At 42.4% G+C, this 24,417-nt stretch overlaps 1 protein-coding gene across 1 annotated transcript; it reads left to right on the forward strand.

The window, feature by feature from the left end:
* The first annotated feature begins 577 nt into the window (after window positions 1-577).
* hs3st3l (heparan sulfate (glucosamine) 3-O-sulfotransferase 3-like) lies at window positions 578-22,818 on the forward strand. The gene is made up of 3 exons (XM_074620199.1): window positions 578-1,412; window positions 17,654-17,883; window positions 20,585-22,818. Exons 1-3 carry the CDS (start codon window positions 919-921, stop codon window positions 20,971-20,973), a joined length of 1,113 nt encoding a protein of 370 aa, XP_074476300.1. The 5' UTR covers window positions 578-918; the 3' UTR covers window positions 20,974-22,818.
* The last annotated feature ends 1,599 nt before the right edge of the window (window positions 22,819-24,417 follow it).

Consider the following 24,417-nt stretch of genomic DNA (forward strand, 5'->3'; position numbering starts at 1 on the left):
TAGGGACTCAAGAGGTGATATGATATGATTGTAACATTGTGAGACATTTCTGATGCATGATGTGGGTTCACACAGACTGTCCTCTGGGTCAGGATCAGCCGACTATTGGCAGCTGCACTGCAGTCTAATACCGCCTGACCTAAGCCAATTATGTGATCGGAGTGTGATAAACCCGGCACCGATGACCCACACTTGTTTTCCTAGAGATCCATTTATCATCCATTCATCACTGATCAAAGCATTTCTATACTAAAGTGTCTGTGTTTATTTCATTATATGTTTATTATATTTTTTTATTTTATTTATATGGCACAAAGCTGTAGAAGTTACAACACAATGGACTACAGAATATAAATCAATCAATCATAATAGATGAAAATGATAATGACACATATGAGGTATGGAGGATGAGCACCTTCTGCTCACTGGATCCATCCCATCCCAGAGAGAGAGAGAGAGAGGGAGGTAGGGAGAGAGAGAGAGAGAGAGAGAGAGAGAGAGGGAGGGAGAGAGAGAGAGAGATCCCTGGACGGTGAGTCCCCGTGAGATGAGATGAGTCGTGGTGGAGACTCAGAGTAATCCTGTGGTGGAGAGGAAAGAGAGAAAGATCCACGCACCGGTTCCTGCTCGGATATTTAGAGCTTTATCAAGTTGGATGTCACTCAAAAACTTGTTCTTATTCTCTGAGGCTGACTGGTTGGCTGGTTTGGCTTGGTTTGGGTTGGCTGGTTTGTGTTGGGTTGGATTGGGTTTTGGTTGTGTTGTATTGGGGGATCTCAGGACGCGCACCATGAAGGAGGAGGAGAGCGCAGCGCGCTGAGAGAGACTCTCCAGGAGTGTTACCGGCGGTAGACTATGAAGAGATGTGAGCTGAACTCGTGGTAGAATGGCACCTTATCTCACATGGATGTCTGAGGGATGGCAGCTTTTCACCACCACCTGCACCACCACCACCTCCAGCCCAGCGCAGACCTGCGGCGGCTCTTCCACCGGCTCACCATCGCGTCCTCTCTGAGCATCCTCTGCTTCTCCTTGGTCTATCTGCTCACCGGATGCTGTGAGTCGGAGCTGACAGAAAACTCTGACATCAAGCCACCCGCGCGCGAGTTCCTCGTGTCAGGATCAGGATGGCCTTACGAGAGAAACGGAACCGGCGTCGCCAAGGAAGTTACCGGCACCACCACCGCGGCTGGCGACGACGCGTCCGGCGGTCAGCCCGGGCTGGAGGCGAACAGCTCGGGCAGAGAATGGACGGCCAGCCGGAGGTTACCGCAGGCTCTCATCATCGGGGTTAAGAAGGGAGGCACCAGGGCTCTGCTGGAGTTCCTGCGGCTCCACCCGGACATCCGCGCCTTGGGCTCCGAGCCGCACTTCTTCGACCGGCATTACGCACGGGGACTGGACTGGTACAGGTAGGCACATATTACACACACATTACACACACATTATACACACATTACACACACATTACACAGGGAATCAGTCTCAGCATTCACTGTGTCCACATTATATTACTCTTTGTGTTTTCTTTCATTTTATTAACTTTATATGCATTTAAAGAAAAGTCTTGCTCAACCTAAAAAGAGATGACTGACTCTTGTCATTTAAAGCTGCAGTGGGTAGAAATGGAGCAAATATGATTAAAAAAAGTTATTTTTATAAAACGGTCACTGTATTCTTACATGAGACAGGTAATCTGAAAAAAAATCCTCTGGTGTCCTCCGGTGCTCCTAACGGCATCTGCAAGATTTCACAGACCGGAGGAAAACAAGCAGTAAGAGCTGATCTGGAGCCTTGGCGTCTCTGAGCAGCTGTCAATCACTTGCTAACTCTGATCAAAAGGTCAAACTAGGCAGCGCAGATCAAATATGAATCAATATTCTGTTACTGTAATGTCTATTTCTCTCCTCAAATTGTTTCAGAATCATCTTGTAGTGTACTGTTTAGCTGTAAAATGAGAAAGTTTGTGACCCGGCAGCCATGTTAAGATCTGTTGAGGAAATACCAAGCACCGCCCACCAGCCGGAGCACAGCCAATAGGAGCGCTCTCTCTCTCTGAAATAACCTGTGATTGGTCAAAGTCTCCCGTCACTTTCTAAAGCCCCTGAAAACAGAGCCATGAGGAGGTGCAGAAGTCTCTCAGAAACCTTGAATTACAACACTTTGCCCAATGATGCCAAAAAATGTCTGCCTACTGAAGCTTTTTTTCCCACTTGAGTCCTTCTTTCTGTGTGTTTGTGCAAGTAGGACGTTTTTTTTTTATATCATTACAATCTAAGTCAGAGAGCCCCCCGGAAGCCTCCAGCTTCCTCTTTGTTGTTTGCATACCCAAACATACCCACAGTTGTTCCACGGAGGTTTAGGTGACAGTCAAAGATACTCTGCCATCTGGTTATGCCAATCTGTGCGTGCGCCTGCAGTGCTCTCTGTGTGTGTTTGTGCATGAGTGTGTGTACAGTAGGGAGAGAGAGAGGGAGAGAAAGAGAGAGAGACCTTGCAGAATGAGTTGTCACAGAGCAGCAGAGTAATCATCTCTGGAGCCTGAGCCAGATGTTACTGTTGTCATGTGGCTTTGTTCTCAGCCTGTTCCATGAAAACTTGGAAGTATACTCAGAACACATGTGACACACTCATGAATGAGATTCAAGGAAAGCAGATTCAGACTGCTTGAAGATAATTTGGGAAGATAAAGAAAAAGGAAGCAGATCTCACATATCCGGCTTCATTGGCTTTTTCTAATTGTGCGTATATACTGTAAGTGCTTGAACCTATAGACCCACAAATGGCTCCAAATATGCCAGATTAAACATGCATCCAAATCTGGACTGTGTGGTGTGCCGTTAACCAGTTTACAGTATATTACTGGGACTCGATAATGGCGTTGGCTCAGCTCTGGGAGCCTCTTTGGCATGTCAGCAACAATTTAACCTATGACAGAGATAACGTGACAGGATGAAATCCCACCCTGGCTGGTGTTTTTAATGTGACCATGACAGAAAAACACACCACCATGTCAAAGCTGTGGGACGTAAACCACCACAATCCAAAGAGAATCCACTACAGCCTCTCTCCTGTCTGCCAGCATGTGCAGCATGTCTGCTGTGTGTGTGTGTGTGTGTGTGTGTGTGTGTGTGTGTGTGTCACACACCAGGTGATGTGAATGTGACACCAGATTGTCACGTCTTCGCCCGGGGCCAGATGGGACTCGCTGCACGTTGAGCCACTTGACATCACTGTCAGCTCTGTCAATTGACCTCTGACTCCAGGTCAGTCTACGCTGGGAGTTAATGATGTGTTCACACCACTTCATGACAAACAGCACACTCCCAGAGTACACCGGCTGACAAAGGAAACATGTCTTTGTTTTTTGGTTGCTCAAACAGAAAGAAATACAAAGAAGTTGCAAAATGACTTTCAAATTAAAATGCAGTCAGACAGCTTGTTGGCCGGATTACAAAACCACGGACCTTTTCTGGCAGCAGGGGGTACCGTTAAATTATCTTTACCATAATGAGCCTTTATTATTGTAATTTTACAAGAAATATTTTGCTTTGAACATATATATATATATTGTTAGAATAGAGTATTGTTAGAGAATTTTTTTTATTATTTTTTAAAAATGATAGAGAAAAGCTGAAGTACAGATAATAACTATTGTTATCACAAAAAGTACCGTCAATCTAAGACCATCTACATATAAAACACAAAAAGAAACATGTCATTTTATGTTGCAAAAGCCCAAATTTACATGAATTCTCGGAAGTTTTGCAAAAACGAAATCTGTAATTTTACAAGAAATATTTTATAATTCCATTAAAATAAATTAATTGTTAAGAGAGAGTCATAAACCTCTAAAAAACTGAATAATTGACAGCTTGTGTAGAGGGTTTAGCCAGATTACTAAACCACTTATATGGAGACAAAACTAAAAAGTGAGCACACCTGCAATGTTGATAATAATCCCTCCAAACAGACATCCTGGACAGAGTTGATGGAAGTATTTTGCTGCGTGACAGACCCACACATTAAAGAGATGGAAGGACAATTCTGTAATAAAGAAATTACATTTATATTGAGGGAATTATTAATCCTTGTTGTTACTCTAACCTCTTAAACCCTATAGGGTGCTGGAAGGTGTGGTTCTCCTAGACAAACATACCAAAAATAAATGAAGAATAGCTCCACAACTAGCAGGTCTATATGCATGATCTTGGTCTCTATGGATAGGTAAGACCTCAGAGAATTCATCCCCAGTGTCAGTAACATTGTGACTGTTACTATGCCTGAGTAAACTGTAATGAACCAAAGGAAAAATGTACATTTCATATCCTCGCCTAAAATGTTTTCTGTGGATAACACCGTTATAACAGTGATGCCATGCACAGAGCTGCCTCTGAATTCATTCAGAAACACCTTGACTACAACTGTGCCAAAGCAGATATAAATAACACAAAGCACATAGATTCTACAAAGGTTTTAGTCAGGATAGGACCAGGTGGACTCTCCATTTGGCCACTTGGATACCCAAAGTGTGCCAAATGGGTTTTCTACCTCTTGAAAGTGAATCTGGCTCTAAAATACTCCTGATATCCACTACAGGAGGCTATGTGCACACAGTGGAGCCTTTGGCCATGACATTTACCCTGTGCATCATCACATTCTACCATTGTGCACAGTATAAAATCAATAAAAAACAACTACATTGTATAATTTTGACTACAAATTGAGCAGTTTTATTATAATAATGCAATATGATCAAGTAGATAATATCAAATAAGATCAATAACAATGTAAATAAGATAACAAAAAAGAATCCAAAGTCAAGTATGTTCAATATAATGTTAAAATACAATTTCTCGTGCGTTGATTTTGTAACTAAAATATTGAAATCATTGGACTAAATAGACTTGGAATGTTGTTTTAGTCGAGTTAAGGCCTCGACTTTTAGAAACTATTCAGAAAAAAGACCACCACAGCATTTTATTGGAGTTTTTAAAGGCAGAGTTTTAACACACAGCTCAGCTGAACCTGGTACCGGGTCTGGCGGGTAGAAGAGGCTAAGTTATGTTATCAAGGATATTCATGAGGGGTATAATATCTATGATATAATATAATAGGGAGGTTAATTGCTACAACTTTTGAGTTTTTTAGTTTATTTCTCATTATCATAAAGTAGAATGTTTTTTGCACTATGCTGCTTTGTCAAGGCTAAATATGTGAAAAAATAAAGAAAAAGCAAAAACAAACACAATTTACCATGTTTTCCCCTTTTCTGTAAAGAGTGTTTGACCTACAAGCACAGCTGTGTTACACATTTCTTCACTGATTACCTTCCTACGGTACAAAGCCAGGTAACTGAAAAGTAGGCCTGCCTCCAGGTTGTAGCGGTCCATCAAGAGTCTCCCAAACTGTGAAACTGTTGACAATGGACATTTTGGGTATCAGTGCCTCCGTTTGTCTTCCAAATAAATTTAGCTAACCTCAGGTGTTGCGTACTTCCTGTGTGATCGCCTCGTATTTCTTGCCTGTGGACTTTTTAGTCCAGATTTTTAGCAGTTAACTTAATAAGTACGATGACAATATTACTGATATAAATTCTGGCCAAAATTTAAGTTTGTTCATTTTCTAAATGTTCCAATTGATGCCAATTGGATCCTATTATGTTGATTTTATTTTGAAAGGGTAACAGTGGAAATAGAACCTGTTAGTTAAGACGGGTGCTTTTCTTTTGAAAGGGAGATCCGGGTAAGAATTAAAGACAATAGGTGCACATGTCTGTCGTCGTGTCTTCCCAAAGAAGGAATGTTTGCTTATGTTTCATTTATTATTATAATTGATAATAAATTACGTTTCATAGTTTTTGCTTCGTTAAAAAGAGTTAAAGTGTGTGTGTAAGCTAGCAATGCTAGCATGTTGGCTCTACCTGCCTGGTGTGAATTCTGCGTTACAACTGCATTTTATCTGCGATTAAAGGTTTAAAAGAGGACTAATACGTTCATTTAAAGTTGAATAGGCTTATCTGTAGCACTCGATCAGAACTTGTCAGTTGTCTAAAGATAAAAATGGTAATATTTAGTTTGTTTTCTCCGTAGCTCTTCCAGTGTGTTCACAATGTTCAGTATGTTGTTTTTGGAGCAAATAAAGACAGACCATCACTCGGCCATGGATGCTACACCGAGGTTCTAATAAACCAGAATCATCTTTAGGGTGCACATTAGGGTCACTCAGCAGATGGAGGGTCAGCTGTAGTGTTACTCGTCAACATTACATTTCTGTGTAGATGTTTTTTCTCTCTCCCCTATCAACCCCTTTCATGGACAATCAAAGAGGATGACATATAGTGTAGCCTATCATTCTCGAAATCACTCCTCATCTCTCTTTGTGTAAAATTACATTTAGCTCCACCGGGGCAGTTGAGATTAGAGCCCCTGACAAAGATCCACTAATGGTGTTTGGAGCCGGAGATGGGATCTGGAACAACGCTGCGATGAGCCCTGAGATGGACTGGGAGTTTCCTCCTTACTGTGCTGTGTCTGGGATCGATAGCTCTATCTCCTCGCTCTGACCTTGGGTTGACTCCAGCATTAGAGCGGTTAGCGTTGGTCAGCTCGGCTTCTGTTACAATTAGCAGGAAGCTTTATTCTACATTGGCATAACCCCCCCCCCCCCACCGCATAGGCACACAGGGGTCATGTTACACACTCTCTCTGTAGCTCTGGAGGAATCCATTAAAATTGCTTAGCTGGAAATTCACATCTCACTCGTGATGGTTTGTTGCTGAAAGAGAGTATGACAGGTGGAAAAATAGGGGAGATAAAATAGAGGGTGAAGAGATGAAGCTCGGGTGGAGCTGGAGGTTAAAGAGTGAAGTCAGTGTTACCACAACCTCACACATCTCCTCTGACCTTTGCGTCAACCCGGGGGACCGTCATCAGAGCTGGACTCGTGTGTTGGTGTGTAAAAGGCTGACTTCTTCAGGGTTCGTCCTGCAGACAGCGGGGCAGCTTGTGTTTTGTACTTTACAGCGAGATTCATCGATAAATTATTGACTCTGTGTTACTGGCACAGCTTTAACCTGATAGGTTGCTTTGTCAGTGTTTGATGCTCATTTACAAGAAGTCTCATTTTATAAAAAAAATATTCATAGAGAACATCAAACAAAGCAGTCAAGAGCTTTATGTGTGTATTGATGGTCTTTCAACAAGTTCTCAACAAAGTTTATCATTCCACATGATACAACTGAATGACCATCTTAAGCAGCTTCTCATTAGCATCCAGGCACTCTGCGTGACCGTGAAAGTCTGCGTCTTTCACGGTCTCTACCGTTGTATCTGTGTAACTCAGCCGAGCCAACCAATAGTGACATCACAGGCTAGAGTCCTGCAATATGGCGGCGCTCTTGTCACGAAAGATAAAACAGAGCTTCTTTTTGCTTTTAAATGCTGACATTTGTCATGTTTGTTATATAATTAGAGTGGAAATCCCTTTTCTTGGTTGACTGTTTCATTCCCATCTTTAAGGCTGGCCCACAATAAAAGATTTTTAAAATCTTAACAGATGTGTAAAATGTGAGAGAGCCCACACATAACCACATGTTATGATAAATTGAACAGTTTTGTTCCTGTAGCGTGTGGAGAGCACCTATTAGACCAAAACAGCCACCACACACTAACAGGTTCATTCATCAACAACAAGAGTCCCGATTACAAAATACGTAAATCTTGCAAATCTCTGGCGATCAAATGTGACTTTAGTGTAAACAAACATGGCGGACGACGGGCAGGAAGAATTAGTGATGTTAGTTTTTACTTTGTTCTGAAAATGTACAGATGATGGATGGATGAAGTCATGGAGACACGTTAAATAAACACTTGTGTTGTCGCCACAAATCAACAAGTTGGTCCTCCATCTCTGAGCTCTATCTCACTACTACTTTATGCTTCACGTTTAGCATTAGCTCATGCATTAGCCACGGCCGCCATGACGGCGGTGGTTGTCCTTCCGCTTCAGTTATCTGGTTCCCAACTGGCTATCGTTCTTTCCCACGTGACTGCGTCATCGGCTGTCCTTGGGGGTTCCCAACACACAACAACAGGATATCCCATCGTAATGTTTAATATTTGCGATTTGAGGTCAGCGCGACCAGGATGGACTTCTGAGCTGATCGGGATGTAAAAAACACTCTTAACAGACCTCACACCACAGGAACATCTGGAAGGATAACCTTGAGAAACGTAAAAAAATCGTGGCTTTGCTGACGATTGTCAGGGGGGGAATCAGGCCCAAAATCGACTTGACTCTCGTGTAATGTGTAACTCGCTTAAGTAACTGGGGGGGCTGTGGCTCAGGGGGTAGACTACATCGGGTCGTCCTTTAATCACAAGGTTGGCGTTTTTTTTTCAACAGGGAATTATCTGTAGCCAATCAGATGTCTCCCTCCTTTTCAACCAATCACATGAGCGTGGGTATGATTTACGCTATGCACAGGGTGTCCACCAACACGGAAAGTAATGTTAGTCAGTTAGCTACATGGAACATGCTACACTTGAACCGATCAAACATGGACAGATACGTCTGTAAAGATCCCCAAAAGATCTTTGGTCACAGACTTATTGAAGTTTTCAGTCCAAAATGGCGGCAGCGCTAACGCACGCCATCTAGCGGCTGTTGTCAAAAAAGCACCAGAGTTTCACCTCTTTGCTTCTTTGCCCTGTGCATGACGTAAGATACCCTCGTGGGGACTCGCTCATGTGATTGGCTGAAAAGAAGGGAGACATTTGATCATCTCATTTTAACCCCTTTTTATACCGTTGGTTAGTTTAATGTACAGCAATTGATCATATTCTATAACATCATTTTTAATATGTTTGTACCACTGTCCTGTGAGAACCCCGCTTGTGTAAAAAGCAACTTTTCATGAGTTCAGACAAACAGCCATGTTTTCAGATTTGTGACGATGCGTTTTCCAGCTGATCCAAGAGGCTTTTTAAGGCGTTTCTTTAGGTTAAGAAGGAGGAGGATTTTCTAAACACATGAGGGAAAACTTCATTCTTCATCAACACATCTGGAGATAAAGGATTTTCACTGGACAGGAAGGGGATGAAAAATTGTTATCTGAAAAGTAACTAAAACTGTCGGATAAATTTAGATGAGCAAAAAGCTAAATATTTAAGACTACAATAGTTTTGAAGCATTTAGGCGTATTAGAAAGACATTAAATATCATTAGTTTTATTGACTCGTATTTGTTTGAGGAAGACCTACACCCACTGGAGCTTAGGTGTCCCATTTTACGGCAACTCACCCTATGTTCCATCTTTGAGGCCTCAGTTAGTTTAAATTAATTTGGAGACATCACGCCTCTCAGAGGACACACAATGATAAGAAGTGAGGGCCAAAATGACTCTTCTTTTCAGCGTCAGCTGCTCTGATGGAAAAGATTCATTTGCAATTCATATTGGACTTGTTAAGGGAGGCTTTTAAATTCATACCCATACATTGGTGGCTTTGTCCTGCCATTACACAGCACATGGTGCTACTTGTGTTTTTGTGTTCGTACAATGGATATAATTGCCATGCAAATCTCAGAAGAACGGCTGCCAAAACATTTGATGTTCAGCAGGATTCAGTGGGCGGGAATTAGTAGCAGACACAGAGAGGCCGAATTTCTGATGAATCAGATTTGTTGATCTATTTTTATATCTTTAGTACCTTTTGGCACTACGAAACGTCATGCTGAAGAGTGAGGTGATTAAAGCTATAAGAACAGACTGGCTGAGTTTGGTTTGGTGTGTGTGTGTGTGTGTGTGTGTGTGTGTGTGTGTGTGTAACTGGGGTTCAGGTGTGGTCTGTCCTGTCCCCGTACTGTACTGGAGGAGGTGATCACCATAAGGCCCAGACGGGTGGGGCGATCTGGCCCTCATTAAGACCCTCCCCTGGGGCCTTTTGGGACGGGGGGGTGGGGGGGTCTGGGGCCCCTCAATGATGGATGTCTCCTGGAAGTGGACAGGGCACAGCCACAGTCCCCCATACAGAGGAAATGGATGAGTGGTCCACCAATATCACACACAGTAACACACTCATGCATGCATAGGGACACACAAATACACACCCAATCTCATATCTGACTCATACACAAGCAGTCAGGTGTGTATGATGAACACAGTCAGTACTGTGCTCTTTGATTGGTTATTGTTTCCTTCCTTAGATCAGACATCAAAGATAAACAGACCAGATTTTACATCTTTGATCCAGCACACCCTCAAATCCCCTAATCTCTTCCTGCATTTCCGTGATGAACATTGCAATTGCTTCACATTTGTTAACTCACACACACACACGCACACACCCACGCACGCACGCACGCACGCACGCACGCACGCACGCACGCACGCACGCACGCACGCACGCACGCACGCACGCACACACACACACACACACACACACACACACACACACACACACACACACACACACACGACACAGCATACTACTGATGGGGCTCCAGGGAGTCCTGGCTCACCCAGTCTCCACCTGCCACTCTGGGTCCCAGCTGAGGCCCAGTCAGTGCTGCATTATCATTTTCAGTCCATCCCCTTACATTTGCACCAACACCTTCTCGCTTCATTCCCCCCATCATGCCGCTCTCATCCCCAACACACACAATCCCTACTGTTCCCCGGCTGTACACAATCCACACCCGCCTACACGTAAGCCCCCATAGGATCAATAGCCGGTGGCCTTGGCTGGCCCGAGGTTATTCACCAGGGAGGCGTGCTGAAATATTGGGGGAAATGGACGACAAAAGAGAGGTTCCTCAAAGGCAAACACAGGCTTATTATAAGCTGCTGGTTAATCCCCGTGTTCATCATACTGGATGTTTGATCTCACACTCGATAGTAAATGAGCAGTGTAAGGATGTTATGCTATAACGGGGCATTTCAATTGCTAATTAATTGAGCTATCTGTTCTTGAGGAGGATTTCCTCTGGAACACATGGTGTCGCCAGGCGGTTCTATTCACCTACCAGTGACCAGTTTAATACCCGAACCCTTCCCCGTTCCACTCCCACACTGTGCAGGCAACCCAAGCCAACCAGTAGGAGTCATTAGTGCGCTTACAAGGAGAGGATCTCTCACTGGCTTCCCACCAGTGAACACGGCCAATAAGTTCCGGGAGTCGGCCCCATGGATGTATAAAGACAACTGGATACAGCGTTGAAGGCGGGGGCACCGTTCATTCCTATGAGAGTTGCTCAGTGGAGCATGAAGACAAAATGACTCAACTTTTGAGTCGAAAAGTACCCGGATTTTCCGGCGATCTGCCGCATCCATTGGGCCCATAGAGAAGGCACAGTAGCATCCACTCGGTCAAATGGCTCCGTCACGGGGTCACAGCCGCCACGGTGTCGTCACGGCTTGCTAACTCCTCCTCCCAGCCCTCGCTCCAGCCTTGGTCTGGGTCTCATTCACATGAACGGAGGAAGGGAAATACTGTAACTCTGGATTCAGGCCTTTAAATAGGGGTTATTCAAGGGTTCGTACTGGGGAGTTGATTTACCTAAAAAAAAATGATCCGCTGAGTTACAGACGTCTCTTTCCCAATGTAAGTCTATGGGAAAAGTGTATTTGGGCCCAATGACATCACGTGACGGACACAGAAGTTGTTGTACCGCCGTTTGGCCAATATGGAAATTCATCGTCATCAACGCTCGGCGCTCTTCCGGCCACGTTAACCCTGCTACCCTGAGGTGTTCTCGTCAGAAAAACCACAAAATTATCTTTAGTTTTGAATATTTAAAATGAAATATATATTATACTGTTTGTGACAAGTGAGCATTATGGTTGGGCTGACAAATCAAGTGACTTTGTTGTGAGAAACAGTGATTTGTGTCGCGTCTCCCACCTACAATCAACACTGGTTACTTACATAACTTAATATTACATGGATTTATTCTGACCGTAACCATTATCTTTCCCTGACATCGACAAAATGGTTTCAGTCGCCTAAACTTGACCAAAGCTTAACCATAAACACAGCAGATCCTGACTTGTTTTTGTCATATAGATATTTATGAAAGACACTGACAGCCCATTTCGTTGTTTCAATGTGAGGACTTGTCGGCCACCCGCACATGTCAAACTCAGCTAACATGTAGTGGAAATGACCTTTGAGTTCACGTACAGTGTGTTACAGCAGGTCATGTGATAAAAAGAGAGATTCTTTCTGCCCTTATAAAAAAGTTGTATAATTAAAGTTTATTTTATGACGTAAACTTAAGCATAGTTCAAGTATATTCTCAAATATACTTTATGTAATAAGTACACTATTATCAATGTACTAGTAGTGTACTTGTTAGTGTATTACTTGTAAGAGTAGTACACTTTGAGTACTACTTTATTTATAATTTTTTCAACAAAGTTACACACATTCCAACAAAGATACAACCCTCCACCCTCCCCGGACACCCAAAAAGTAAACCAAATGGAGAAAATAACAACAAATAATTGAACAAAGAGATAAATTATAATTAAAACAGTAATAATAATAATAATAATAATAATTATTATTATTATAATAATAATAATTATAAATAGTAGTAAATAATAATTAGAAAATAAATGTAAATGTAGAAAAGATAGTAAATTAAACGTGTATGAAAACAAAGGGACTTGGTTTGTTGTTACAATTAGAACCACCAATAATCTATTAAAAATGTAAACATATAAACAGTATATTCACATGTGCATACAAAAACATTTACACACCCACATGTCTCAATATACACATTTAAACATAGACAGACACAGCTATGTATACATTGTACTATATGAACTATACTACAAGTGAACTTATAGGTATACTGTTAGTATACTGTAGCCCACTTTTTAGTTTATGAAAGTACACTTTAAAGTACACTCTCAGTAAACTACTAGTTTAATAGTTTTTACTGCAAGTGAGCTTGTAAGTTTTCTGCAAGTTAACTTATAGTACTTAGCCAAATATACTTTTCTGTATACTTTTCAGTATAATCCAAGTACACTTAGACTTTTCTGAATACCTGTCATAGAAGCCAAGTATACTTAAGTATAATTTTATTAAGTATATCTCTAAGTACATAAAAAGTGAACTGAAAGTATGCTCTTTTGTTTTAAGTCTAAAAGAAGCATACTAATAGCACACTTGAATAAACGTCTTTTTTGTAAGGGTGGAGCAAGCGTATGGAATCAGTCCTCAACAAACAAAGTAATCTTTAATACAAGCCATAGTCCAAGTTAGAAGGTAAAAAAACCTTTCTCACTGTTTTGTTGAACTCCAGATTTATTTTCTTTTGAGGGTTCTTGCATTTCTTAATGCATGCATCATGTGCTATTTCTACTAACATTATTTTATATAATATAGCAAAATTACAATTCCTTGGCTCCGCCCACTGATGATTAAGTCAGTTGTGTCTGATTCTGAAAAAAATGCTGCATAACTAAACCTAAAGTCTTCAGGGATGATGAAGTGGAGTTGATGTTACAGAAGTTACAGACGCCCGGGGATCACAGAGTTTTCTATGCCAAAGTAGGATAAGGACATATTTAGTTATTAGAAAAACTAACAGCTATTATCTGCCTGTCAATTAGTGTGTCTGCGCAAAGCTCACAGCAGAAGCATAAATATAATAGACCTTTTCTTCTGATGATGCTCTTAGGGGCAGCAATTAGCTCTTTGTGCTAAGGTAATGGCATGGGGGCTCTTGGCTCTCAGGCTATTTACAGACAGATTGCTAATGGAGGCGCGTTTGTATCCACTCCCATCATTCCTTCATCAGTCACCCGCCCCTTTCACTTCAAACACTCACACACACATTTACAGGCTCTGGTAAAAATCCACCACACCCCACCTCCCACTCCCTTTCTGTCTTCAGAGTGTTTGTCTGTGTGTCATTTGGGATTTTTTATATATATATATATTTTTTTATGTGAGTGTGTGTTAGATGGTGAGAGATGGCTCCATTGTGAGACCAGAAGCATGACAGCAAATGCTCAACTAATGAGTGAATAATGAGTGTATGTTTGTGTTTAGCATTGTGTGTGTGTGTGTATGTGTGCCCATGCGCCTCCTGCATGTGTGTGTGTGTAACAGACTGTGCGGCTCCTCCTGCTCAGGGTATTGGAGTTAAAAGGGAAGTCTTCAGGCTTAAGTGGCGGTAAGCGCTGCTTCACACCGATCAGATCAACTCAAATCACCGTGTGTGTGTGTGTGTGTGTGTCAGATTCATAAAAGTGGGGCCAGTTCGGGGGGGTGGATGTATTGACAAGAGGTCGTGTTGCAGGAGCATCTGAAACCTGAGTCGATAGCAGAGGACAGCCAGAGCATCCTGTCCTCACTGTCTCAGCCACGTGTCCCCTCTGGTCTCTTTTTGTTCGTCTTTCTTTTATTAACGTCTCATTTATAGCTCCTTGGGAACATTTTTTATTGACTCTCTTAGTTTTGTGATAGATCCCTAAAATAGGACACTACATAAAAAAACAAGGGCACCTCTGTGCTCACTGATGGGTTTTCATTATGAAAGAGGGAAAATAAACCGAGAAGACAAATTCCTCATTTAAGACGTGTTTTAAGATGTATGTATGTATGTTAGGGATGTGACGGTGAGGACATTTTCCCATCGGTTAATAAACTTGTGACAACACCGGTGTTACCGATTACACCGGACATTTTACGACGCTCAACATATGTAGCGCGCTTACTTCGATCTTTACCGTTGGATGGATGTGTCCGGTCCAGCTTTCGCTGAGAGGTTGTAGGTTTCCACCCGGAGCCGCTGCGCCGCGCACACCAGCTGTGACCCCGCCATCCTCCGCACGGCGATGGCCTCATTTACGTTATGGTTCCCTTATAGCGTTGGGTTTAAATCCGAAATATTGCCTAATAGATGCTCTTGCTTTTTCACTTTGACTCAAAATCCTCCGCCATCGTCTTGTCTGTCAACTCTCTCTCGTCCCGTGTGTGTAATCTGACTCCTGCTACTCTGAGCTGAGACTCCTTTCTCTGAGCAGACACTTTCACTTTGTGTTTGTAGCGTACGTCATGCGACTATGTGTTGATAACACGGCGCTGATACGCCAAAATGAACTTAATGGGGTATATTTCTATAAAGAAAAGCAAAAGCGGTGGGGGCGGTGGGCAAGAAATGTAATCGGTGTATGCCCGAATACCTTGTAACACCGGTAACACCGACTACCGAGGCAAGCCTAATGTATGTATGTATGTATGTATGTATGTATGTATGTATGTATGTATATATGTCTGTCCTTTGATTTTCTCGACAACCGTTCATCTGATCGACTTCATACTTGGCGGGGGTATTGCTAAGGACCCAAGGAAGTGCAGTGTCAAGTGCGAGCTCTTGAGATCTACGGGACATATTTATTAGTAGGGTATTATGTACACACTGTGTAGTGTACTGAGAGAGGACACCTATTGGCCTACTCCTCTTACACCTTTTAAAAATGGCTTTCTGGCAGAAAGCCATTTGGCTAGCTAACTATTGTTAAATTAATGCGTTTTACAGCTAAACCGTGCACTACAAGATGTTTTTGAGAACATCTGAGGAGAGAAATCAGCATTACAGTAACAGAATATTGATTCATATCTGATCAGCGCTGCCTAGTTTGACTGTTTGGTCGGAGTTTGTGAGTGATTGACAGCTGCTCATAGACGGCAGATAGATGGCAGACCTCAGATCAGCTGTTACTGCTTGTTTTCTTCCGGTCTGTGAAATCTTGCAGATGCCGTTAGGAGCACCGGAGGACACTGGAGGACACAGAGGAGCATGATTTTTTCAGATTATCTGTCTCATGCACTACTGTCAGGATATAGTGACCATGTTTTATGTTTTATAAAAATAACTTTTTTTAATCCTACTGCTGCTTTAAGTAGCAAGTTGGCCGGGTGTAAATAGAGGCTTTTTAAATCAGGTTAATTGTCCACTCTATTGTCTGAAGGCAATACACTATACGCAGAAAAAGAACTACACACAACAAACTATACAATCCAAAAAAGGTGAACACACAATCCCAAATCTCAGTAAATACACATGCAAAGCAAACATCACAATCAAATCAAGAATACAGCAACTAATACATATGCATGCAAAAACATCACAACCAAGAATATTCAATATTCGGCCGTGTAACAATAATGTAACATTGATTAATTAATGCATACTTCATGTCCAACAAATCTTTACAACCTAAGTGATTTTTACTGTATGGAAATGAATGTAAACTGCCTGGAACGGTGAGGATACCTCTAAATAGTTAAAATTGTACAGCATGCATTCTAAAATGCTCAGCAAAAATACAGTTAGCAGTTAAAGAGATAAAGAACACACTGGTATGGGCCTTTAAGATGAGATGCTGATTCAGAGCTGAGGCTGTGTGTGTGTGTTTGGTCAGCCAGTCAGGTGTGTGTGGCAGGTGTGTTCGCAGATGCCCCCGAGTCCCCAGCCGGTCCTTTGGGCCCTCTGGAGTCATTTATCTCTAAATGAGTCCCATCTGCTGGGCTTCTGGTGTGGAGTTAGAGGTGAGCAGAGCAGAGCAGAGCAGAGCGAGACACATTCAAGGGAAGACTCCTGTGTTTATGGAGCACAGCTGTCACCTGCCTGTGTGTCGGGGATCACTGGAGAACTGCTCGATGGATGGACACCGCTCAGTCTGTGTGAGAGTGTGTCAAAGTAACCGACAGTGATGAAGGCACCGTGGAGAGTAAGAGTAACTTCACTTTCAGGCAAATATATGCAAATGTAGGCGATGCATGCTGGACTTCTTGAACTTCTTTCCCTCTAAATCCCCTCATAAGTAGCTGTAACGTTTTAAAGCAGCAGTTTGACATTTTGGGAAATACACATACACACTTGGTGAGAGTTAGATAAGTAAATCAGCACCGCTCATCAGTCCATCAGCCTAAATATGGCCGAGAGCCAGGAAACGGTCAGCATAGCTTAGCAAAAAGACTAACTTATCTAAAGTTGGGGTGGGCAGATCGATACGAAAATATCCATACTACCAATACCTACGTCTCGTTTTGAAGATCAATTCTGGCGTTAGTAGGATCGATACAAAACAGGGATCAGTTTCTCTCTTCTACACCCATTTATATTTCATCAAAGAGTAGAACTGTCTGTGCAAACAATGATCTGTTGTACTGTTTGCTTCTCACTGCTGTTGTGATGTTGTGTTCATTCAAAGAACAAAGGCGTCGTGCACGCGTCGTGTGTGCGCCGTGCACGTGCAGCGGCGTGCACCCAGACTAGTTACTCCGACAGACACATGATGGCTGAAGAAAGAGGAGCATGTTTGGAGCTATTTCACAGCTGTCAGTGACGGTTGAGGGGAGTTTGTGCTTTTTTTGTTATAGTTATTAGTTATTTGCATTAAAGTTTTAAAACATTTTTCAACAAATAAATGTTTGCACTTTTTTTATTGAAAAAAAGTCTTTTGTGGATTACAACTAATAAAGTCCAATAAAAACTTCCATAGTTATACTGTGCTTCATTTTGTTCCAATTTCTCCATATTTTAGTATCTTAACTTGATAAATCCTTGCTTCTGCTTTTCTAGTTGAGTAATTTGTCTTGACAACATATTTTTCCTGTACTTTCAGAAGTATGATGCCCAAAGCCCTGGACGGTCAGATCGTTATGGAGAAGACGCCTCGTTACTTTGTCACTGTGGAAACTCCGGCACGAGTCCACGCTATGTCACAGGATGTGAAGCTGATTGTGGTGGTCCGTGACCCCGTGACCAGAGCCATATCTGACTACACACAGATCATCTCCAAGACCCCCGACATCCCTCCCTTTGAGAGCTTGGCCTTCAAGAACCGCACCACAGGTACCGATCCTGGTGATGTCCTGTGTCAGTACGACATAATCCATAGTACATCAAGACAAACCTGGGGTCTGACATTGGCTCGATCCTGGAGCTTTTTTATTTATCGCTCTGTTTTTTCCCTCTCAGTCTTTGATTTTTCTCTACTGTGCACGAGTTAGTGAAGGCAAAAACAAACAGTAAATCCCAAGTGAAGATTTACTGGCAAGCAGCATGAGACAAATCATCATTATTAGACAACAAGCTTTCGTCACAAACAGGCTCAGGGAATGTGACATGGACGGAGTCCAAGTCTGCAAGGTTATACTTAAAACATCCATCCATTATCTGTAAAGTTCCTGTAACTTTATCATTCTATGTGTTCTGTGGAGGCGTTGAAGCTGCTAAACTAAAAGACATCAGGCTCGTTCGAGATGAGTCAGGTCTGCGCAGAATCAATCACCGGCGATCAAATGCATGCCGGTTAGATTTGTGTCCGACTTGATCCTGACTTGATCTGATGTCATGAACACGTTGGCAACGATAACCTCACAAGATCGAGGCGGCCACAGTTTAAGAGCCAGGCAGTTGCTTTCCACCGACTGCAAAACCAAGGGCATTATGGGAAACGCCTGGATGTTGCCTGATCAAAGAGCTGATTGGCTCTTAGTTTTGACAACAAATGTGTTGTAGAAAGTCACAACTTTCTGTGTAATTGTAATATTTAACGCTAGATAGTAGATTGGTGCCATAGTAGCCATAGTAGGCTATGGTGTACGGTCTAAGACCTGCTCTTTATATAAAGCGTTTCGAGATAACTTCTGTTATGATTTGACGCTATATAACAATAAATTGAATTGAATTGAATTGAATTGAATAGGTTATTAGTTTCATGTTGTACAAAGAAGGTTACATCTGTTAACAAACATATCTTGTGTGGTTGATAATAATAATGATAATAATTATGATAATGAAGGTTACTTATAAGCACTTATCAAAACGAGTGCTCATTATGTGCGTTCATAACAATAATAAAGTATAGAATCCAATGCCAGATACACACACAATTTCCACATAGATTTACAAACAAATATGAATAAATCCCAACATGGTCTGCAAACTACAAGTAGCCTACAGATCAGATCTAACAGGATGTCACTATCTCTTCCTGTAAAGTCTTTGAAGGCTGCTGGAAATGGCTGGAAACTGTCCGACTTGACCGCAGCTTCTTGTCTCCGCCCCCTGCTGCTGCTGCTGCCGCCTGATCTCATCTACTTTCCAGGCGTGGCGCAGTTCATCTCGAACGAGCCTATTGATGCAGTGTGGATGTCAGCTGTAGGAAGAGAGAGACACAGTGAGCACATAGACCAGCTTTTATAGCCTGGAAGAGCCAGGTGAACTAGATCAAGATGATGACCTTCCTGTGTCAGCTAACTGCCAACTGCCTGCTGGCCAGGACAGCGTCACACTTTACAGTAGGTAGAAAGGAGAGAATAGATATTTTACATTTATCAACGACTTTATCAAACAAAGAATCATGCTTAAGACCATTTGAAATGTACAACAATCTAACATATTTATAATCTATCTATATTTAAAGGTCACATATTGTAAACAGTGAGATAGTCATGTCTGTTATATTATAAAGCAGGTTTAAGTGCTTTATAAATACTGTGAAAGTATTGAAACGTTTAATATACGGAGAGAAACGCACAGCCCGTATTCAGAAATTGTGCGTTTGAAACAAGCCGTCAGGATTTCTGTCCATTTGTGATGTCACAAATATACAATATTTAGACCATTACACAAACAGAGCGTTTCAGACAGAGGGTGAATACAGGCATATTCAGGCCGACAGTATGAGGAAAATAAAGTTTTTTTTGTAACATTACAGCATGTAAACATGTTCTAGTAGAAACACAAAATTCAAGTATGAACCTGAAAATGAGCATTATATGTTCTCTTTAAATAGGAAACTTGAAACAAAAAGAAAACCAAACTGGAGCAGGAAAGGAATTCTCCTGCTATTTTATTCTATTATAAATATTCACCTCTGTTTCTGTACTGCAGTCACCTACTCGTAACCAACTCCAGAGACCTCTGGAGAAATTAGAGGAATAGTTTATATTGTTAAGTTTGTGAGCAGTAGTAAAAGGGAAGGTTTGGTTTTATCTTTCACTTCCATCCAAAATGCCACTTTTAGCAGCTTGATAAATAGAGGTCACAGAGAAGGAGCCTTTCAATCACTCTCAGGTAGAGCAAAAGGTGCAGTCTATTGAACGCCTTTAATATACTAAAGATACAGTGTAAGGTGAAATGGAAATGTACACGTTGTTTTTATGAAAAAACAACAGGAAGATTGTTATTGTAGTTTGGCTGCTGTTTGGCTGCTGATTTGTCCTACTTACCAACGTGGTCAGCTGTTGGCGCTGCATCAGTGACCGTGACACACAGCTCATGGAGGACACTTTAAAGGTCCCATACCATACCTCTGACATGGTTCTCATATTCCAGGAGTTCTGACTCTCTCACCCCTCACCCACTGGGGCTGCGGGGTCACAGTTTTTCTAAATTTTGTCTTAAGTGTCAAACCTGGACAAGTCCAATAGGTAAAGGGTGATACGTTAAATGTAGAAGTTGGATGAGGATTTGAGACGATGTTGACTGACCGTAGCAGTAATGATTGTGAATAAAGAGCCTCGGTATATCTCTGTGTTGTCTGTAGGTCAGATTGACTCCCTGTGGAGCCCGCTGTGGATCGGCCTGTACGCCCAGCACCTGGAGCGCTGGCTGTCCTGGTTCCCCAGAACTCAGATCCATCTGGTCAGCGGGGAGAGGCTCATCTCCGACCCGGCCGGAGAACTGGGCAAAGTCCAGGACTTTCTGGGTCTCCAGAGGATCGTCACGGACAAGCACTTCTACTTCAACAAAACGAAAGGCTTCCCCTGCCTGAAGAAGCCAGAGGGCAGCAGTAAACCTCACTGCCTGGGGAAGACCAAAGGGAGGACGCATGCCTCCATTGACCCGGAGGTGATGCAGATACTTCGGGATTTCTACAAGCCGCATAACCAGCGCTTCTATCAGATGGCGGGCCAGGACTTTGGATGGCAGTGACTCTTTGACTGTGTGGAACCAGAGGGCTTTGGTTGGCATTGTGAGCAATTCTTCCATCTGACTGAAACAGATGGAGTACAAAAGATTCAGAGGACAGAGCTAATTATCTGTTTCTGACCAGCAGAAGGACATCTCAGAGAAAACCCAGTGTCAACACATTCACCCCTATCATATCAATCAATCATCTCGTTCAAATGTTTGAAAGACAGCAGCGTCATTTTATCTATCATAGATGTTCAGTAAAAGATGTACTTTTTGTGGTATTGAACAAGGGCGTCCCCTTGCACCTTTCTCATTTGGTAGGCTACTTATTCCCATGCCAGGTGGTTAAATAAAACATTTGTGAGCAAAGTTGGTCATAAGACAGTGGTTGCTATAGGTTACAGCTGTAAAAAGTTGAATGGTGAAATATAGGGATGCACCGATACCACTTTTTTTCAGACCGAGTACAAGTACAATTACTTCCATTTGGGTATTCGCCGATACCGAGTACCGATACGAGTACTTCTCTGTGCCAAAAGACCCTCGTTAACAGCCAGCTGGAGGGTGTGAGCAACACACGGCAGGCTGGATATGAGGCGGTGCGGCTTTAGGTCGGCTTGGAAAGGCTTGGGGCGAAGGTGGCTCGCGGCCGCAGCTTTACAGCGCTCCCCGCCAGGACCTCGCCGCACGGTGGACAAAGGGCCCTCTATCCCCGCCGGGGAGGAACGGGTTCCCCTGCTCCCGGTGCGACTGTCGACCGGGGAGGACTGTCCTCAGTGCGCCCCGACCACGTCGTGCCCCCAGGGCGGGGCTCGGCCCACTTAAAAGGCGCCAGGGGTCTGCGGCGATGTCTGCAACACACTCGACCCGTCTTGAAACACGGATCAAGGAGTCTAACGCACGCACAAGTCAGAGGGTGCAAGCAAAACCCCATGGCGCAATGAAAGTGAGGGCCGGCGTGCGCCGTTTGAGGTGGGATCCTGGCCCAGCGGGGTCAGGCGCTCCACCGGCACGTCTCGCCCGCACCATTGGGGAGGTGGAGCGTGAGGACCCGAAAGATCTTGACGAGAGGTTAACGTCACACCGCCGTAAAGTGGTATCGGTGCCGTTGTATCGGAGCCGTTTTGCGAGTACGAGTACATGAGCATAGTATCGGACCCGATACCTGATACTGGTATCGGTATCGGTGCATCCTTAATGAAATACACAGTGTAGGTTTTAGTGTCTCTGGTTTGCTTTGTAACCCTGATGCTCTAGTTGGTAGGCTGTAGAGGGCCAATGAACCCTGAACAGATGCATTTTTACATTCCTGAATTTCTTTCTTTTTCTACTTGTTTGTTCTTCAGTCTCACCGGTTCAGAATTTAAGGGCAATCAATGCATACATATTGAGTATCGTCCTCCAAGCATCGTTCCTGAAATGTAAAAGCGGGGGGATGAATCTTTTATGTGGCGAGCAGCAGAGGGGTGAGAGAGAGAGAGAGAGAGAGAGAGAGAATCTTTATATGAGCTGAGATTTGACTGAGTGGTTTTGTATTCCTGAATAATGAATGTGGATAAATGGATGCAGGGGAGCTGGTGTGGATCACTCGCTTCCTTGCCTATTGGCACATTTATGTGCTCGGCCTAGGTTAGCATCCGACTGCAAAGTAAAGGGACCACTGGAGGACAACCAAAACAAGATCAGGTCAAATCAATGAGAGGTCGACCTGCTGTATCAACGGCCATTTCTCTGAACATGATGTACGAAGTTGTCAGGCTTTAACGTGTTACTGTGAGAAGGCCTGCTGACAGGGTTGTCTGTTTTCAGTTTGCATGTATTTGCACTAGTTTGAAAGCATAAAAAAATAAAACTATTTTTAAGCAAAGGATTTGAAAATAGATTTTTTTTGTTGATCTGTCTAACATTTCTTCTTTTTCCTCATTGTTTGCCATCAAATGCTGTTGTTATAAGGCTTCATTGATTCTTAATGAGTGCGGTTTGGATTTATGATGAAGGCTGATAACATTAGTGTAATTGCTTTGCAAATGTCCCTGTAACTATGCCAATGAAATTGATTAATTTTAATGGATTACTGAGTTATACTGTTGGTTTTTATGGGTGATTATAATTTTAAAAGGGTAAATTACACATGCCACGAGGCACGAAGAAGATAGGTAACAGGTAAATTACAGTTATTCTTTTTTTTTTTAAAAGAGCACATTCTGGTATTTCCAGTCCTGTCCAGGGCTGAGTTAAAGATAAAGATATAAAGAGCTATTTTAATGAGAATAATTGAAAGCTGCTGGGTTTAAAGAGAGGAGACATTCGGCTGATGTCAGAGTCAGACAACATCACCATCTTATGGACACTAAAGGAAACGTTTGAGAGTGGTGGGAAAAAGTCCAGTTAAAAAAACATCGTAAAAACCTTCTTTATTATGATGCTCCCTCCTCATTTACCTTTTTCATATAAATTTATTCATATTAATATATTGGGTTGCAAATTATCCACAAAAAATGTAACACTGCACAAAAAGTGCCACTGTAAATAAGCCTGACATACACAAAAAGACACAACAATCCATGCGTCAGCATATATCGCAACCCAGGATGATGAAATTTAAACTGAACCAGAATAAATATTTAAAGCGAGGGTGGGTAATGTATGCCAGAAAAATTGTTTGTTATATTTGTCGAGATTCTCTTTAACATCCCGACAGCAATCAATAAATAAAATGCTCAAACTGGACTTTTTGAGGTGGTGCTGCTACTTTCATTGGAGAAGACTTGGCAACACACGGCTGTGATTTTCTGTTGGATCATTTTTAAAGTCTAGTGTACTCTTGCTAGTTTAATGCTACCTACCCAAGCTTTACGTCGTCTACAATACATTTCACTTTGAATTGAACAAATGAATAAAATATCACATACATTTTCAAATGACGAAAAATTTGGTACGTGTTTTTTCCATTAATATAATTTGTGTGGATACATAATAAAAATACCCCATCAGGTAAATATTATGCAGAGAGGCTCACTCCCCTCGCTGCTGAGTTTTGGCAGTTTGAACAGACATGTGTCCTCTAAAGCAGTTATTATTAGGAGAGAAACAGCATCACCCTTAAAATGTGTATTAAAATGTGGTGTGCCCAGAGCATGCTGTCTGATCAGGGGCATGCTGCTGTCAGTAAAGGCACTCAGCATGACCTAAAGGCATCCTCCACTCATGTAACACTCATTCTTTACACTTTCAAACTTTTGTATTCCTTCTGTTACTTCCCTCCTTACACGGCGAGAAATACTCACTGCAACTGCATTGTAGTACAGGGATTAACACCTGATGAGGTGTGTGTTGAGCTACTTTACTTTACTGCTGCTATTTGGTTCACATATTAGGTGGGACGCAGTGTATCATCACTCCAATATACAGTATGTACCATATTAGAATCAATGTGTGGAGCTCCTTTTCACTGGGCTGTAC

The sequence above is a fragment of the Sebastes fasciatus genome, chromosome 20, assembly GCF_043250625.1.
Source record: "Sebastes fasciatus isolate fSebFas1 chromosome 20, fSebFas1.pri, whole genome shotgun sequence".
NCBI classification, from domain to species: Eukaryota; Metazoa; Chordata; class Actinopteri; order Perciformes; family Sebastidae; genus Sebastes; species Sebastes fasciatus.